The following is a 20,656-nucleotide window of genomic DNA, read 5'->3' on the forward strand; positions in this document are numbered from 1 at the left end:
TTCTCTCTGCTTTTACTCTTTTATTCATTTGAGCAGCCAAATGAAACACAATTATTACTTTATTTATAAAGCTTCATTTGATTCCCAATTTTAGTGTTTTTTTTTAACTTTTTAATCTTAATATAAGACCATAACTTTCATTTCTTCATTTGTTATTAACATGCCATACTTGCCTATCATTCTTTCCTGATGTCCTAGTTTCCTATCTTACATTTTTAGTAATATATGGATTAGTGTAAGTGTTGATGGTGGTTTGGCTCCAAATGAAGGATCAGGTGAAAGTTTTAGGTCTCCCACATCCACCATACAAAATGTATGCACACACATACATTTTTATCTATCTTTTCATAGGTCAGAGCCACTTTTAAGCTTCTTTTTATATAGCCTGAAAAGCCAGAGACCCTGGGCTAACAATGCCATGCATTCATAACTTTGCAACATTACAACTTAGTTTAAAGACACAAAACTCCAAATCAGGGAAAATAGTTATCCTCCTTCTTAAAGCTGAGGGAATTTGGTGTTCTTGTCAATTCACCTGTGTCCTACATAACTCATCGATAAAATGAAGTGGTTGGTTCACTTGGTGTCTGGATTCTCTATAGCTCCAACTATCAAAGATTTCATAATTCCAATTGCTAAATGCTATTATCTGTACCATTCAGTAATATGTCTTATCTTTCTATAGCAGTTTGAAATCTCCTGCATTGAGCCTTAAAAAAATACCTTAGGGTTGGCCACAGAATATGTATTTTTGTCAGAGAATGATCATATTATTGCATATTAGGATAGATAGATAGATCTCAAAACAGGGAAGCAGGGAATTAATAACTGCAACATTAAAAAAATCTTCTAGATACTCTATTGAGATTAGGTACTTTACATGTATTATCTAATTTGATCCTCACAAAACATTTGAGTGATCATACAATTTTATTCAATAGATGAAGAAATTCAATATCAGAGAAATTAAGTGACATTCTCATAGTCATATGACTATGAGTCAGTAAATGGGGGATACGGGATTCAGATCCACGACCCATCACCCATCATTTTTCCACCGTCAGATTTACCTTAAAAAGAGTATTTGATTAAAACTAAAAATAAAAATGTGAACAAATAATAATAAATGGGTTGTGATATTACTTTTATTTTTTATTTATTTATTTTTTTCAAACTTCCTATTTATTTATTTATTTTTTTGTGAGGAAGATCAGCCCTGAGCTAACATCCGTGCTAATCCTCCTCTTTTTGCTGAGGAAGACCCAGCTCTGAGCTAACATCTATTGCCAATCCTCCTCCTTTTTTTCCCCCCCAAAGCCCCAGTAGATAGTTGTATGCCATAGTTGCACATCCTTCTAGCTGCTGCATGTGGGACACTGCCTCAGCATGGCCGGAGAAGCGGTGCGTCGGTGCGCGCCTGGGATCTGAACCTGGGCCTCCAGTAGCAGAGTGCGCGCTCTTAACCGCTAAGCCACTGGGCCGGCCCCTGATGTTACTTTTAACATAGGATTTTTCTGTACATTGGAGCTATGAAGACAGCATCACGTGTAATTACCTGTGGTGGAAGCAGCGGCAGTCTTATAAAGGCAAGAAGCATACTCAAGTCGTTGCATCTCCTCTGCATGTCATATTTGACCCACATCATTAACGCATGGAAGATGGTTTCTTCATCAGGAACATTTACATCATCACTGGCCAGCAGTTTATGGAGCTCCTCGGCTGGAAGCAGTAAAAACTCTTGATTTCTTATAACTTCCATTATGTTTTCCTGCAGGGAGAAAACATGTTGGCATAAATTCGACTTCACTTTTATTTAGTTAGGAAAGTATCTCAGAAAGAAATGAGAAAAGTAGTCAATAACCTTTGTTCTCATTATAACATAATCCTTGAGACTTAATCCTTCAGAAACTAGAAACTGTTAAGAGGAAAGCATTGTAATTGTAATTGAAGTGTAAATGTATCCCAGACAGCACAGATCTTGTAGTAACTGGAGGATTATAATGTTGAGCTTTGTTATGCAGGCAGAATATACTAAGTGATTAAATGTTCAAGTTTCAAGTGGACTGCTATGTAAGATTTGGTGAAAAGTAGCATTTCAAATCTTTTAAAGCTTGACTACATATACATGAATCAGAAAGTGGGAATAAAATTACACAGAGATACAACACTGTAAGATGCATCATTGTTTATTCAGAAGGGAAAAAACAAGACAGGTAGGCCATAGAAGTCACAAAATCCCATATGTTCTACCTTTTTATTATCTCTATACCTCCCTCCTCTCATGACAATTTCTCTGGCTTAATTCAGGTTCCCATTTACTTTCTTCCAGATTGCTGCCATAACCTCCTAATTATTCTGCCTAACTCTATTCTTAGCTTCTCTAGTGTATCCTCTATAGTAATGCTACAATGATATTTCTAAAACATAAATGTGCTCATGGCATTACTCTGAAGTTTTGTTTTGTTTTACTTATTTATTTATTTTTTTGCTCTCCTTTTGTCTTTCGGTTCAAATCTCTTGGTTAAGCACGCTGGTGATGGTTTCTTCATGTTCTGACCTCTTCCTGACTCTAATGCTTCATTTCCTACCTTATTTGCATTCCAGTCACAAAAATTACTTACTCTGCTTTCAATTTGCCATGCTATTTGACATGTTCTCCCTCACACACTCCATTGCTTAAAATGACTTTTATCCATCTAGTTTTCCTAATTTCTGTCATTTTTCAAGACTTGATTCAAAAGATACCTGTTATATAAGCACTTCTTGAGCCCTCCATTCACCTCCATTGGATCCGGCTACCCTATCCACTATACTTGCACAGTGCATGGTGTTTATATCTCTGCAGCCTCATCTTTGGTGCACTTCAGGGTCTTATCAGAAACTGTAAACTCCTTGAGACAAAGACCTTAACAGTTGACCTTGTATATCTAGATCCTGGAACATAGCAGGTGAACAGTATATATTTATTGAATAGATGTATTGATGATCTTTATAGAGCAAAATAAAATTTTGGAAATAGTATAGAGCAGTGCAATATTTTTCAAACATGTTTGAAAAAGTATTTGTCAAAAACCTACTCATATTTTAGCAGAAAGTCTTCTGTGGCTGATACAGGGTTGGAGAAGACAGAGATCCGACTGTTTGGCTTTCTCTTTTGTTTCACCTCCTCTCACGTCTCCTGAGACAACTTCAAGGAAGATATAACTAAGGCTTCTTAGATCGTAGTTTTAAAGCCACAGTTGTAATAGAAATCTCAATAGGATGCTTGTTTTAGGATAAAACTTGAAGTAGAGTGGGAGTAGATTGCTTCCCCAAAGGGCATTGAGACTATGCTAAAACAGAGTATAACATTCAGCAAGTGCCCATTAATCTGTAGGTCAGAGTAGATTCAAACCTATTTCTGAAGAGAGACCTGACCCATGTTATGAATGTATCCTTGGAATTGAATCCAAGGCTTGAAGTACCTTCAGCTTTCACACAACAGAATGTCAACTTTTACTTTTTTTGAGGTCATCTGTCATATTTATTTACATTTAATTGCCATCATAGAACAACTGATTTCCTGGAAATTGTTTTGTTCCTCGTGCCTAATATAGTGCTGTGTAAATTATAGATGTCCAAAACCTATTTACCGAATGAAGCGATCGAGTGTTCTGAGATTTAGAGCTACCAAATTTCTTTAAAGAGCCACAGTAAGATAAAGGTGTTTTTGAAGACTCTTCGAAAGATTTTTTGCTTACCTACTTTTCTATTTGTCCTCTACTTTCATCAAAAATCGATGCCTCTATTAAACTACACACAGAATTGTATAGCTAGACCATCAGTATATAGGGAAGGGTACCATAAAAAAATAGCTCTATGAAACTCTTAGGGCTGTCCATCACAAAGATATTGTTCAGTGCATATTTCATTGTTTTACAGTGCCCAATCCAATGACTAATGCACTTATGATGACCCTTGGGAGAAATTTCTTTCAGGTTTTAGTAGTGCGAATAATTGCACTTCTCTTGAGTAAATTGGTTTACTTTTATCATGGATGTTGTAAATTATGAAATTGATCAGATTTCTCTTTTTATTTGGCCTCTAGAAAACTTAGAGTCAAATTGAAATCTGTCTGATAGGGAGTCTATGGTCTTTTCTAGTTTGATTTCTTTTTCAGACAGCTCTGATAATAGTTTCATTTATATCACTACTGTAGACATTCTTTTTTTTATTTTATCCCTGCATCTAATTTAGAGTGTATTCTTATGATTTTGTATCTTTGTAACTCATACTACCTTTTCTAGGAACAAGTTATGTTGTTTGTAAAAACTGCTATAAATAAACTGGACATTAGGAACTAGTAGCAGATATTACTGGATCCGTCACACTGTCCCATGTATTAGACTGTTTATTATTATTTTTTTCAAGTATTTTGGAGTTCTGAAGTTCTCTTTGCCCTTTTTTTTTCCTCCCACAAGTCTCCTTTTAATGTTACCCTACCTACTATTTTCCTATGTTTTTTGCTATCTAGCCTCTGGAAATTAATTGTTTTAGTTTCCTTAGGTTTTATTCACCAAAGAGGAAAAAATATCAATTTACTCTCTTTTCCTTACACTGCTTGTGCACCTAGCTAACTCCTTGTCATCTGAAAAGATCAAGCAATGAGAGGCATCTAAACTCTTTGGCCTGTATATCTTTTATACAATACTTTTCTTTTAAGTTTATTCAATCATTTACTCTACATAGATTTATTGAAAACCTAACATATGGTCCTGAATAATTGTAGTAAGGAGAACAAAATGGATTTGCATCAAAAAGCTTACCACACATGGGACACCTATAAAATGTGCAGTGCCTAGAAAATGACTATTGTCAACTCTGTAGAAGCAAGTTTTTCAAATGGACCTAAAATATTAGGTAGGAGTATAAATTAGAAAATGAGAAATGGAAAGATATGGTATTCTGGCCAGGGGAAACAATATAAACACAGACATAATTGCAGGTAATATAGTATGAAGTGCCATATTTGATACGTCAACTTGATGGGGAATAGGCACAGAAAAATTGTGGGAAATAACATTGAAAGGGTAATTTAGACCATATAATGGAATGGATTTATTCTAAAACTTGGACAATTTCTCTATTAAATGGGAATATATGTATATATGCATCTTTTACACACAGATTGAAATATTCATTATAAAGAAATATTTTAGCGCCAAATTTAAGTCACCACTATATAAGACACAATAATCCTTATGAATTACATAAAGACTAAATTCTACGATTTACTGTTGTTGCTTCATAATATTTTAGAATAATTTTTCTAGCTATAAAAATTTATAGTTTTGTTTTACTCTAAATAGAATTTTCTTCCCATTTAAAAAAATTATTTCCTGAATTTGACATAAATATGTTTTCTAATATTCATTTCCTTCTGTCCCTTAATTCTATTATTGTTTTTCCCTCATCTTATTATTGGTAATATATCAATAAGTAGTAATTCATTTGAAATTCCATTAGAAATTCCTTTTTCTACATCATTTTAAAAGTTAGCTAACAATTAATGGTAACATCCTGTTAAGCAGAATATAAGTAAATCTCTTCAATTATCACATTTTAGTTATTGATTTAGTTTAAAATATGAATGTTAAGCTGTCGTAAAATATTTTATCAATGTTTAAATAGCTTTAATATAAACTTTAACGTTGTTTACTTCATTAACAGCTACTACCAAAGCAACACATTGTATACTAGTCTGGTTAACTCAAGGAAACCTCTCTGCTACGAGGAAACCTCTACTGAGTTAAGACATGTGTCCCACCATCTTGTGCTTTGTGACCAATGGTGAAAGGAACCTCCCAATCACTGTTTTAAGTGTTATGGTGGAAGGGTTAATCCTTTGCCAGACCATCACAGAATCTCTGGCTTGATTCCAAATCACCAGAGGACATGCAATTTATTTAATTGCCCATTTAAAATGTTACTGGTTAGAAAGATGAATACTTAGGCAGCTGATACTGTCAAATAAATGGAAAACTGAAAGGTAAGCCCGGGCATTGGCTACATGCTCTGGTTGAGGCTTATTATGTAAATATGAAAATTGTAGGCTTTTGGACTAAAGTCATAGAATTATAAAATTATAATTCCTTAAGCATCCTTTGGAAGCAAAGGGGCAAGTTTCGAGAGTTTCTAATCTATGCATGATTCTACTCTTATCAGGAAGTCTGAAACCTGCATCTCTTGACTTCTGAAGTGGTGTCTTTTCCATTATATCATGTCCTGGATTGAATAGCATCTCCCCAACTTCATGTCCACTGGGAACCTCAGAATGTGACCTTATTTGGAAATAGGGTCATTGCAGATGTAAATAGTTAAGGTAGGGTTATACTAGTTTCAAGTGGGCCCTAATCCAATGACTAATGCACTTATAAGAGAGACATTTGGGAAGATGCAGACACACAGTGAGGAGAACACCACGTGAAGACAGAGGTGACAGAGAGGGGAGAAGGCCTGTGAAGGTGGAATGGCAGAGATAAAAGTTATGCTGCTGCAACCCAATGAAAGCCAAGGATTGCCAGGAACCACGAGAAGTCGGAAAAGGCAAGGAAGCTTTCTTCCCTAGAAACTTCGGAGAGAGCATGGCCCTGCTGACATCTTGATTTCAGACTTTTAAGCCCTAGAATTGTAAGAGAATAAATTTCTGTTGTTTTAAGCTACCCAGTTTTTGGTACTTTGTTATGGCCACCCTAGGAAAATAATACACAGCATAAGAGGAATAAAAACAATAGTTATGTTAAAAACACTCATGTAAACTTAAGAAAGTATGGTAATTATTCCCAATCTTCTAAATGACAATTTCTGGGCTCTTTATTTTACAGAATGATGCCTTTAAGAAATACTAGGTTTCCCATGACCCAAAGAAGTGTTGAGGACAGAAAAAAAGTGGTCTACACTTAGGATCAACTTCCCTTTATATCTTTTTTTCAATTGCCTCTAGAAATTAAACTTTCTGAAAATGCAGGGCGGGGGGGACACGTCTCTCTGAGTTATCAAGGGCTTCTTGTAACAGTCACTTTAAAGTTGCTACACTGACATATTGCTGTCAAGATTCTAACTTTTTCGGGTTAAAACCAATTTTCCTAGGCTTTTGATTATTTGCCTTGCCTGAGTTTTTAATCCCTGTGTCAAAGTTGCTGCTGAACAGCGACTCATTAAGAGATAGTCATGCCTTGTTATTTTACAGATAAGAATGCTGAGGCTCAGAGGGGCTCATCCATAGTCATACTGTTAGTCAAGAGGAGGCTGGGATTAGGAATTCAGTCTCTTGTCCTTAAGTCTATGACTCTTTCTGTTACACTACCTGGGCTATCTATCCTATGGTTTAAGTTCCTTCTGGTTCTCCTCTGTCCATTTAGTTTGGAATTACTTTGACCTATGTAGCATGTATGCACCCTGATTCTTGAGTGCTCACCTGGGTCTTGTTTCCACCTCTTTCTTGCTGTATCTGGGTTCCATGACGTGGCATGGTGATTATGGGAATTGACTTTGGAGAGTTGGCCAGGATTTAGATCCTAACCCTGCTACTCCCTGCCTGTGTGACATTAGGAAGCTGGGCTCCTTATCTGTAAATGGGGATAAAAATAGTATCCACCTTAAAGCACTGTTGTGAGGATTAAGTGTGAAGATTAAACTAAATTTACTGTTGTTAGAGAAGTATCTGAGACCTCACAAGTGTTATATGAATGTTAGCCATTACTATTCTGCATCTGACCCTACCTTTCACTCTAGCCTTCTATTGCTAGCTGTACTGTTTACATTCACGTTACTTTATCATTCTTATTTTCTTTTCTGATTATTCAGTCAACAAATGTATTGATTTTTTTTTATGGCTAGCATCTACTAGACATACCAGTGACACAAAGACAAAAAAGAGAGAGGTTCTGACCTCTAAGAAATTCACTTTCTAATGAGGAGGACAATATGATGTTATAAGAGTAATACATACATTTTATGACATGAGAGAAAAAATGGGGGATTTAACGGAGCCCAAGGGATGAGAACGCAAGTAGAATAAAGAATGCCAAAGAGGAGTTTGAGTCAGGAGACACACATCTTTTCTCTCTGGAATAGCAATTCCAAAGACAAAGAAATATTTCTCATAGAATTACAGATTCAGAGAGTACTAAACAAATGTTGATGTCATCTGGTCCAATTCTCATGTTACTATCTAGCGGGATTATAAAATGAGAATTTCTGTGACCTCACATAATCTTAAATTGGAAATGATCTTTGAAGTCACTTAATCGAATGTACACCGTATGTGCTTTTTCTGTGCAATGCTCAGTGATTATTTTCCGTGATGGGAAACCCATTACCCCGTAAGAGAACCCATATCATTGCTGAATAGCTCTGTCAGAAAATTGTCTTTATTTTGAAGTAAAACTGGCCTTGTAATTTTCTTACATCAATTGCAGGGAAAATATATTGTTATTCTATTGATCAACATTACAAATACTTGAAGATTAATATTTTTTCTCCCTTACATCAGTTTTTCAAAGGTTAAAGAACTATCATTCTTTAATCTCTCTAAAGGACCTTAATCTTCAAAACCAGAAAAGGATGATGGAGCAGAAGATACAATTTTCACTGAATTTCCCCTGAAATACTTGCTTTCTTTTCCTTACTCTTTCATAAAGGAAAACAAATTTTTAAAAAATAAACATTTTCACAGACTCTATGTTGCTTATTTACATATATCTTTTTAGCTTTCTCAAGACATTTTCTAAATAAAGGCAGGAAAAACAAATATGAAGCCATCACTGTATAGAAACCTCATTTCAATCATTCTTTATATATATGAATACATAATATATAGATTATTCAGATAATAAAACAAGGAAAAAAGTGTTCAAAAAGTTGTCAATGGATACAAGTATAATACTTTTTCTTTTTCTTGTCAATTTTGTTACAGGTCCTTAGGAAATGACTGTGAAATAGAATTTCTTCAAGTATTTGAATTATATATCAGGCCCTTTCTTAATAATAGCAATATTCAAAATAGATATCCCATGTGTTTTGGTATCATATATCTTCTTCCGAGTTTTCCTCAGCTACAGAAAAACTACCTAGGTTCAAATCTGCCAAGCGAAAGTGAATGGCTGCCAATTTTCTTTATTAATTCTTTACCACCCACTAAGTGTGGCTACTTGATTGGTAGAAACTTTTTTTTTACAAAATATTATTTTATCAGATTTAAAAAGAAGCATTTTATAATATCCTACAACTGTATCCAGCATCAGAAATAATTTATGATGATCATCTTTCAAGATTATCATATGGGAGGAAAGATAATTTTGTTAAGTTCCTTAAAAAATATATGAGTCTAGCGTGATTTCACTCATATGTGGAAGATAAACAAATATATGGATAAAGAGAACAGATCAGTGGTTACCAGAGGGGAAGGGGATTGGGGGGTGGGCAAATGGGGTAAAGGGGTACATATCTATGGTGATGTATATAAGTTAGACTATTGGTGGTGAGCATGATGCAGTTTATACAGAAACTGATAAATAATAATATACAGCTGAAATTACATAATGTTATAAACCATTATGATCTCAATAAATAATTGAAAAGAATATATGAGTTTATGACGGGAAGAGTTTTCTGAGAAAACGTTGCTAAAGAGTTAAGATGAGTTAGAAATTATAGTGGATTTTTCATTATTTTTCAGTGAAAAGGATTGGAAAAACTTCCCAATTCTAATACTTCCTGGTCATGATTTCCCAAGCAAAGTCACTTTATTCTAAGATACCATCTCCTCACCTTGAAAATGGGCTCTATGACAACACCTAGGCTACAAACTTTTTCTGATTTGCTTTCAAGCACAACTGAGATTAGAAAAAAATAATTCCTAAACTTTACAATGTTTTGCAAAGTATATACAATTATTTTTGGGTGATTCTTTAACCCTTGTAATAATTGGGTCTGCTTCTGACACCGGAGATGTATTTCTCAAAAGTTTAATATGTGATACACATTATCTACTAATGTAGGAAAGATGAGCATGTAGAAATCATTTATGAACTTCACTACCAAAAAAATGGCCCAGTCAGCTAAATAGTTCTACTTCCAATTTTTGGTTTAACAGAAAAGTAACTATTCTCAAATGTGTGATTGCTTTGTAAACTGTGTAACACTATGCATGTATAAATTATTAGTCACAGTAGTAGTATTGATTTTTATAATTATTAATATTGGCACATTTACTCCTTAGTAGAGCCCAAACCCATCCCTTCCCCCTTCCTTCACAAATGGCTCTGCATCAGTATTTGCCACGTTTCTTTTAGGTGTCTTATAGAAATCATTGAGAATGGCAGCAGCTGGAAAAGTTAGGAGGAAAGTGAAGATCTCTGCACAATCTTTATGAAAGCCACATACTTGTGCTAGCCCGTGGGAGAAATGGTATCACTGCCAATGAAATCATGAGATGATAGCGTACCTGTGTATTCAGAGGTGTTTCTCTTCATTACAGCAGTATCTGAGACACCTGATCACATAAACTTTTTCTTAAAGGAGTTACAATGCTTGATCAAAGCATAAAAATAATGATTCTCTACTGTGAGAAAATAGAAGTTCACACTCACATAGGTTGTATACATTAACATCCCAGAGAATTTCAATATGGAAATGGCTATTCATTATTTTTAAAAATACTCTAAATATATATTTTTACATTTTAATAAATGTATTAAATAACTTTTTTCTGATTATTTAACATGAAAAGAATGGTTAGTTTGTATATGTGTTTCCTATTGCTGCTGTAACAAATCACTATGAATTTTGTGGCTTAAAAAAGCATCCATTTGTTATCAATGGTTATCTCTCAGTTCTGGACGTCAGAAGTCCAGGTAAAGTGTGGCTCTGCTGGTTTTCTGCTCCAAGTTTCATAAGGCCAAAATTAAAATGTTGGCAAGGCTCGTTCATTTTTGGGGTACTTGAGAATGCATCTGTTTTGAGGCTCATTCAGGTTGTTGGGATAATTCAGTTCTATGTGGTTGTGGGACTGAGGTGCCCAATTCCTTCTTGGCTGTTGCCTGACGGTCATTCTCAGCTTCCTGCATTGCTTAGCTTGTCCCCCTTCCTTCATCTTTAAATACAGTCATGCCTGGCTTAATGAGGGATATACATTCTGAGAAAGGCGTCAGGCGATTTTGTCGTGTGAATATCATAGAGTGTACTTACACAAACCTAGATGGTATAGCCTACTACACACCTAGGCTAATGGTACTAATCCTATGGGACCACCATCGTATATGCTGTCCGTCATTGACTGAAATGTCGTTATGCATCCTGTGACTGTATAACAAAGGCAGCTTGAATCCTCACACTTCAAATTTCTCCTACCTTCCGCCTTATCTCCCCTCTTTATTATTCTGCCATATCTCTCTGACTGACTTTTCTTGCTTCCTCCTCTGCATTTAGGCACACATGTCATTACATTTGAATAATCCTAGATAATCACTCTATTTTAAAGTTGGTTGATGAGTCACCTCAATTCCATCTGCAAAGCCCTTCACATCAATACCTTTGATTGAATAACCAAGGAATTTTAGCAGAGAGAGGAACCTTTAGAATTCTGCCTACCACAGTTTGCCTGACTTTCAAGTTTATCAATTTTTCATACTTGTTATTCAAAAACTTAGGGAGTGAGGATGATGGATGAAGCATAACTCTCACCAAGTTTGTCATTCAACTAACATTTACCACACATCTAAATATACTAAGCACTCTCTCAGGGAATGTAAATACAAAGATTAAAAGACGTGGCCCTACCCTCAAGGAACTCAAAATATTTTTGAGGCTTTTTACAACTGAAGAAATGAGAAGGAAAATTTGATTATTTTATCAATAGAATGCTGATATTATCTAGTTGAGTTTAAATCCCTCAGAAGCGATACTCCATTGATAATTAATTTACTTAGAATCAAAAAATAAGATTTTATTTTAAAAATTGTTTACAGAAACTTTTTGGTTCTCACGGGGGTCATTATTCCTTCTCTTTCGTTAGTCCCTCAACTCCCTGGCCAACCTCATCTATGGGTAAAATTAGAAATCCAACAAAGGGACTCTAAGGAAGTAGCTCCTGGCTATTACTCTTAGTCCTCTGGTGACGGGACCCTGAACTGTTGGACCTCTCACACGCAGAGTTGCATCAAATGATGCTCTGAGTTAGCTTTAAGCAGGTCCCTGACATAGACAGACATCCTGCAAAGGCTTGTGACTTTGGTGAAAAAGTGTGTAGAGCCCCTTAAACATCGCTTCATCTAATAGCCTGAAGAGACCTTTGAGACTTCGTTAGTTTGCTGTCAAAATGAAGGAGGTAATCTTATTAAACTTTGTGAGGGACAGCAGTGCCTTGTGGGGTGTGCCACTACAGACCTCTTCCTTCAGAATGCCTTGACGTTGCCTAAGGAGGAGGGGGAGGGTGGGTTCTGAGAGGGCATGCACACCTGAGACCCTCTCCTTCCTCAGCTGATGACTATCTGGGCTCCGACAAGTTTGGCCCACCGATGGGGTGATGAGGTGCTGCCGCTGAAGAGCATGTGTGGACCACCCTGGCAGAGCCTATAGCAGCCCTGCAAGCCCCCCTATTGCCCTTTGTGTTACAAGGATGATATGGGAGCAGGAGATGATGAGACTAACCGGATTTAGGATTGTCTATGGCACTCCCACTGGTTACTGAATCCAATTAAACCCCCTCAGAGGTCAGGTCAATCGAACCGGGACTGTCTTGACTGGTGACTGACAAATTCCTTGGCGTGGAAAAAGAAGCCATGGACAAATCAACAAAGACTGAAGAGCAGCATAAGAGTTGTAACCGGGCGCCCTCTCCTGGGCAACCTGGGCAGGGGCTTTCTCCAAGAGACCTAGTCTGGTTATTCTCTAACAGGGCCTCAGAGGAGGAGACTGAAGCGCACCCCACCGAAGAACTCATGGCCAGGTGGCCTAATAGGATCTGCTTCATGATGGCCCCTGTGAATGGCACAAGTACTATCCCCTCCTCTCTTTCCAATGAGTCTGGAGTTGAAATGGAGAGCCCTGCCAACTTTTCAAGGACCTCTGGGCTGGCTTTCAAAAATAAACAAGACTAGGGGTTAGGATGAGGTCCCTCTCTCCCCAGAGGGGAGCAGAGGTCCTATGTCAAGGTCAGGGTTTAATGGGGAGATGGGGGGAATGCAATTCTTGGGCCTTTTGGATAGCAGTACACAGGTGACTCTGATACTTGCCACACCTGGCGCCAGGATAGGGGAAACAGATAGTGCTCTTCGGTTTTGGGTCTGATGCCACCACCAAAGGCCTGGTTATGAGTGAGTCCCTTTGGGCCTCTGCAACTTTGATTGCTATGGTCCTCACTACTAAATGTACTATTGGTGTGGATGTATTCTTTATGTGTACTCTTGTTCACCTTTGCCGCTAATCCCTAATGGGAATTGCTATAGTTAGGACTCTGTTAATGGGGTATGTGGAAGATTATAAACCAATCCAACTACCAGTGCCTAGTACTATTGTCTCCATAGAGCAATATCAGCTGCCTGGGGTTGCAGGGAGAAGTAACTACTCTTGTTGCTGAGCTTAAGGAAACCAAAGTCCTCTGCAGGACTATTTCTCCATTCAGTAGCTCTGCCTGGCCTGCACATGAAGCCTCGACACTGTCCTTTCCCTTGACGCCACCAAGCCGCATTTGCTGTTAGAGTTACAGATCTGAGCAACCTCTCAGTTTGCCAATTGGAATCTATTGCCAATTTGATACTGCCATAGGCCGGCGGCACTGATTGCGCTTTTGGACCTGTAAGCTCCTGGAGTCGCTGAGAGGTAAACATCCTTTGAGAGGCAATTATTGGTCTGTTGTTGGGCCACGGTGGATACTGAGCACACGATTCATAGCTATGAAGTAGTATTACTACCAGGAATCCCAATCATGTCACCGAACAGAGGCCTCAATTTACCTGGTAGAGGAGGCGCAGGAGTCTCCACCAGTGCGGTAGAAATAGTACCTACAGGAGTGGGTGAAACCTGGCCCCTTGACTGGGGTCTCGCAACTCCATGAGTTGGTCTCAGGAGTGTCCCTCTGCTTCTCAGGCTTATCAACAGAGGAGCCACTGTCGCCACTGACCCAATGGGGACTCAGACAGAGAGACCTCCTGGATCATGCATGGACCTGGTTCACTGATGGCTCTTTCTGGTTAAGTTCTACTGGGATAGAATGAGGTATGGCTGCCATCCAACCTGAGACAGACCTGTCCCTTACTGAGCGCAGTAAAGGACACATGGTACAATGGGCAAAGTTTCACGGGGTACAGATGGCTCTCTAGGCCACCACAACAAATGTACCATGTTAGTTTTACTGAATCACGGGCTGTGGTAATGGCCTGGTTGTTTGGTAGGGTCATTGGCAAGCCTCAGACCTCCTCACGCCCTCCCTGGGGGCAAGAGATTTAGACAAAATTGGATCTGTTGCTAATAAGCTTTTTGTTAACTATGCGAATGCTCACCAAAAAGTCTCCTACACTGAAAAGGGATATAATCAGTGAGCAGACCACACTTGTCAGCTAAACATGGAGAATGAATTGTTCTCTGCCCCAGAGCAAGCAGATGTGCTGGGATCCACAGAGGACAGCCCACAGAAATTCAAACATCCTAAATTCAGCATACAGACTGCCATTGTTGTCAGAAGACGCTGAAACAGCACGGAAAAGCTGTCCCGCCTGCCAGACCCTGGCCCAGGCTAATAATACAGCTCAGGAACAGATCCCTTGAACCAATGGGCCAGGGAGTTCTCAGCAGATAGATCACATTGGGCCTCTCCTCCCATCTGGAGGGGTTCCACTGGATCCTGACTGTAGTTGACAATTTCTCCTGGGGTGGCCTAGCCATTCCTGCCTGTACACTTAAGCCATACTATTCAGGCCCTGCAAGACATCATTTGTTTCCTGTTCAGGTTCCCTAAGTACATTGCATCCGCTAAGTCGTGGATTTGTATAAGGCTCAACTTACACATCAATGGGCCTAATCGTGGGGCGTATGATGCACTCAACATGCTGCATATCATTTCCAAGTCACAGTGGTGGTTAAGCATTTTAATGGATAACAAAAGGAAAGGTTTAAGTGGCTGATGTGAGGGGACAAGATAACCCCAGCCTGGACTACACATCTCAGGTGAGCAGTCTGGAGCAATGCAGCAATTCCATGAAACGGTACTTCTCATTTGTGCTGCATGTTTGACCAGGCCGTCTGTCCTCTTGCTTCAGTTGTGCACCCTCTTTTTACTATTACTGAACCCTCAGTCTTCCATTCAACCCCTTTCCAAAGATTCAAATAGATGGGCGATTAAGATGGCTATTAAACTGCAAGAGATGGGAGACAGTAACCTTCTTCTCCAATTACCCTTCAGAATCACAGCATGAGTTTTTGCCTATGGGGAACTCAAAAAGAATGGCCATCAATTTGAGGTCTCTAGTTCAACATTTTCCTTAAGGTGATGCAGGTACTTTTGTCTAGGTAGCCTCCTGGAATGGATATCAGTATATAAAATAGATTTTTTTCTTTTTCGTAGACCACAAGAGGATCTTAGCCAGAAGATTTGGGTTGACCACATTTGAGTTTGGATTAAGGGTGCTATCCTTGCCCACAGTACAGAACAGACTGCCCATATTGCAGTCGATGTGGAGGATTCCCCTTGGAATTGACAGTACGTGAGGACCCTCAAACTTGAAAGCCTAGATGTAGATAGAGGGAAAGCTAGATATAGGAATGGGAGGGAGAGAGAATCTAAACTCTCTTTTCTCTCCCTCTCTCAGGGAAGCCCCTGTGACTCTCACCTCACTTGCCACTGTCTTGAGTTTGACTAGCTATTGAATATATCACACACACGCTACACTGATCCTGCAGATGAACATCTGATTGTTGTGCTGCTGTATACCACAAGTGGACATTTCTCTAACAATGGATTTTTCTGGTACCTCAAGTGCCCCAATCTCATTAATCTGGACCCAAAGCATTGCTGCAATTGGACTCTGACACAACAGGAGTAAAATGTTTCCCTAAATGTCAACTAACTCCTGTTAGAGATGGGGGTAACTAGAACCTCTGGAGCAAGAGGCACAGGATCCACCATCAAGGCTATTTTTTCCATGGGGGTGGCAATCTTTTTCTTCCCTACACTCATCCCCAACCTACTGTGTGTTTGTCAACAATTCATGTTGCGCCTGGATCAATGAAACTAATAAAGGAGAATAGTCCATTACAAAGCTTAAACGGAAGGGCTTCTGGCTGTCTAGAATAGACTATAATGGACTACAGCACATCTTTTCTTTGCTTTGTAACAGCTGGGGCTCATGGCTACATTCACTCCTCCAGGCAGGCCTTATCATCCTATTTGGGATGATTTTGATTATGGCCTTGGTCAGCTGTTGTCTTAGATAGATTAACCAGTTATGGTCACAGCCCTTCACTATCTGGCTCATTCAAGCCCATAATGAGTAGCCTATGTTTCCTGCTCAGACCCTGAAGGATCGAGAAATGAAATTGAGTAGTCCAGCTGTAGGCTCAAATCCTACATGCGATCTTTCAAGCATAACCATGGGCAATTACAAGGCTTTTCCTGGCAAGAGTCATAGAGAGAAGCTGCCCTCCCTACACCAGACTTGGTACATAGCCAGTGCATCACCTTTTCTGGACAAAGTTGTAGTCAAGAACTCGGATCCCCCGGGCCAGCTATGCTCGTACAGGTATCTATGTTCCTAACCCAGGATCCTCCATTCAGAGGCCTCCTTATCAGGAGCCTTGGCTAAGGCACTATTATCCATTTTGACTCCATTACTTTCCACTACTAGCCCTTCCCCTTTTCCTTCTTCTTGACCCACTGTTCCATAAAGTAGCAGGAGTCTTCTGCTCAAGGCATCTTAGCAGTGAAATGAGTTCCCCCATCAGCATTGACCTACCTGACCCTCACCTGGTGCCATTCCATGGGTGAAAAATGGGATACTGGGGAGCCAGAACCACTTTTTGTCTCTTGCTTGCACTGTCACAGTAAGTGAATAAAGACTCAATTGTTACTTTCAATTTGGCTCATTATCCTAATTGAACACCTTGACATCCAGTTGCTTGATACTGGGTTTATAGTCTCCCATAAATTCAGTATTTTTCACTTATAGTCTAGTTTCTTTATTTTGTTTTGATCCCCTCTAGCTATTACATCAGCCATAAGGACATCAGCCATAAATACAACCCTGAATCCTGTGACCACCCTTATAATAAGTCTAGTTTATGGAATATAATGCATTTTATATAAAAAGTTATATATTTTTCTATCAAGCATTTTTATATAAAAGACCACATTTTATCTAGTTGATATGCCCTAAAGCTCTTAATACACAATGGTGAATTTAGATCTTTCCTCAGTAATTACCTATAGCTTTACTGTTATTGCCAATTAAAAAGTAATTGCAATCTGATTAGTCATACTGTGAATTTGCAGCAACGTAGAATGTTTCTGGTTGAATTGCTACATCTAAACATATTATCATTGACCTTCTAGTAATTTTTAAGGGATTCCATTAAAATTCAGTGTAATTACTGGATTGACAGTAAAGCAAAGCAAAAAAGTGTTATATTTAGAGAAATAATTTGATATAGGAGTTTCTAACACTAGATAATCGGAAAGAGAGAGAGAGAGAAAGAGAGATTGTAATTTATCATAGGCTAGTAAACAAGGGATGAAATTTACATAGATTATAATATCCAATCTCTACGTTAGAAGAAACTGAAACTAATGAGGGTTAAAGTGAAATGTCAAAGGTCCCATAATTATAACTGGTAGATAAATGGCTAAAAATTGGTTTATTCAGTTTCAAAGACAAAACCCATAACTGACAGGGAAAGAATGGGATCCTGTCAATTGAGATAGGGATTTGGGGAGGCAAGACTAAAAATCCTGAACCCCAAATTCCTTTGGACTCTTCCTGTCTCGATTGCAGAAAAGTCCCTCCTCCTTTGCTACAAAAACAAAAAATAAAAACTATACCAAACCAAAGCAAAAAACGATTATACCAAAGATGTTTTATTCATCTCAGTTCCTTTCCTTAGCAACAATCTTTTCCTCCACATTAAATACCAGAGTCAAGTTGCAGTACCATCTGCATAGAGAAGTAAAAACTCTGTTGCAGGAAGAAATAACATTCACATCAAAGCAATTTCAGGATCTGGCTAATGGTATGAATGAAACTAGAAAGGGAAATGTGTTAGAATTGATTTTGAGGGTGTTAGGCCAGAGTGGAGGAATAAAAAGATGAAGATAAGAGAATTTATTTATGTGGGCCACTCATTCATTATCTAGGATTCAGCATACTGGCTAGGAGTTGAGTTTAATAGTGGACATGGATGTTGCACTGAAGCCTGTAGATAATTATGCCCTAGTGTAAGTGAGTTGGAGATGCCAATACTTCATTGGCATATTATTAAAGAAACAACAGAAGTCAGAAAGAGGTGGAAATATTCGAATGGATTACTGTGAAAGAATTGAAAGTCTCTTTGTTATATACTCTTTGGGAAGGCCCAAAGAATGATGCTGAAGTGGGCACCATAATTTTAAGAAGGCTAGTTCTAGGAGTGCGAGATGCTGCCATCTTCCTGGGGTCTACTATCACTAGAAATATTGATATTCCAGAATGGAGGAATCTGAATGACAGAAGTTAATTATCAGAGGCAAGATGGATATAATAAAAATAAAGATCAGGGAGGCCTGAGTGACATATATATTGCCTAGATCCATGGGAATGTATGGAATTGATCTTCAAGTGTCTTGGAGTGAGACTGATGGACTTCCACTCAGGGTATTGCTCAATTTGCATAATAAGGAAACTGATATTAGCTACTGCAATGGCAAATTTGAGTCCTTCATACAGTTTCTAGATCAAAGTAGATTCACAGACTCAGAATATATTAATTTAAGGGAGAGAATGAGATCCCTTGAGAGGTATACCACCACAAGGATATACAATAAATTTCCCTCTGATCCTTCCCCGAAGGGATCTGCAGCCTTTGCTAAGGCAGATGTGCACTGAGAAAAGGAAACTTGAAATCTTCAAAGATTATTTGATTAAGGGGTTTGTGGTGACAGTGAAAAGCCCTAATGGTTCTCTGGTTATCATGGGACCTATAGAATCTGCACAATAAATGAAGTTTTGTTTCATTGTGGGTAAAACGGTTCCATAGACCTTCTCTGTGATTATCTTCTTAGATATAAATGTGTAATTGAGATATATTAACAGCTGGCAGAGCTCTCTCATTGGTTTTCTGAAGTGTTAGAAAAGTGGTTCCCAAATTTTGCATGTATCAGAATCTCCTGGAGGCAGTACTGGCCACACAATTTGTGAGGCACAGTGCAAAGTGAAGGTGCAGAGACTTTTGCTCAAAGAGTACGAAAAAAAGGCTGTTAAAGGTACATACAAAGTGTTTACTTTTCTTTCACAGTGTCTCTTTTGATTAGTCATGGTGCTTTTTATTTGCTATATAATGTCATTTTAAATAAGGAAATATGAAAATTTTAAACTACTAGCATGAATTTTACTGTTCATCTTCATGTTGTACAATGCTAGTTTTAAATGCCAATAGCAGCGAATTGAATTGATATGCAGAATCACCAAAATTACACAATTTGTATTTCGTGGCTCATCTCTGAATGATGCCTAGAGTTGGCCAGAAGAAGTACACACAAACCAGACTCAGGAAGATTGGAAGAAGGAAGAGTATATGCCTTCAGCCATGGAGCCAGCTCCCATTACTTGACTGTCCTGACATTCCACAAAACATCAAAAGTATCCACTCTATTGATGATATCATCATGCTAAATGGATTCAGTGAGTAGGAAGTGGCAAGTATTCTAGATAACTTAGTAAGATACACGTATGCCAGAAAGTGAGGGATAAATCCCATGAGGTTTCAACAATCTGCTATACCTGTAGAATTTTCAATAATCTTACTGTCTGGAGTATAGCAGGAGAACTTCTCTAGATAGACAGCAAGTCGTTGCCCCTCATACATCCAACCAGTGAAAATGAGGTGCAAAATTTTTTACTCTCCTTTGAATTTTTAAGGCACGTGAGAATATGATTCAAATAAATTTTTCCAGTGGTTCATCAGGCTATCAGTTTCTGATGGGGCTAGGGTATACAAGTCCCAGTTGTTGGTAAGCTTCCTTGCCATTTGGTCTACATGACCAGAAATTTAGTTACTTCTGGAAGTATCCATGGTGGATAAGAATGTTGGGAAGAGAATCTAGCGAGTCTCAGTGATTAAATCACAGTTCAAACTTCTAAAGTTCTTGTAGCAAGACCATCCTCTACAAACAAGAATTACTTTCTGTTTGAAAACACAGCTCTCGGAACACTGTTGGGCTCAAGTAATGATTGAGGGTTCTATCATGGAACATCCAGTGACTATAAAAATTGTTTTGTTGTTATTAAATCCATTGGATAGTAATGTGAAGTAGGCATAGCAACCATCCATTGTAGAGTGCAATTTTATAAGGCAAGCATTGCATTCAGACCAGGTTCAAGCAGGTCCAAATGGCACTAATAAGTACATGCCTATTCCTCAACTTGAATGTCTT

At 38.2% G+C, this 20,656-nt stretch overlaps 1 protein-coding gene across 2 annotated transcripts in view; it reads right to left on the minus strand.

Moving 5' to 3' along the window:
- Positions 1-20,656, minus strand: part of KLHL1 (kelch like family member 1) — a 351,208-nt gene that overhangs the window by 131,072 nt on the left and 199,480 nt on the right. For both annotated transcript variants that reach the window (XM_058547700.1, XM_058547699.1), the window contains one exon: positions 1,556-1,768. In XM_058547700.1, coding sequence (XP_058403683.1) covers positions 1,556-1,768 — 213 coding nt within the window. The remainder of the gene's footprint in view (positions 1-1,555; positions 1,769-20,656) is intronic.

Source organism: Diceros bicornis, chromosome 9, assembly GCF_020826845.1.
Source record: "Diceros bicornis minor isolate mBicDic1 chromosome 9, mDicBic1.mat.cur, whole genome shotgun sequence".
Classification (NCBI taxonomy): Eukaryota; Metazoa; Chordata; class Mammalia; order Perissodactyla; family Rhinocerotidae; genus Diceros; species Diceros bicornis.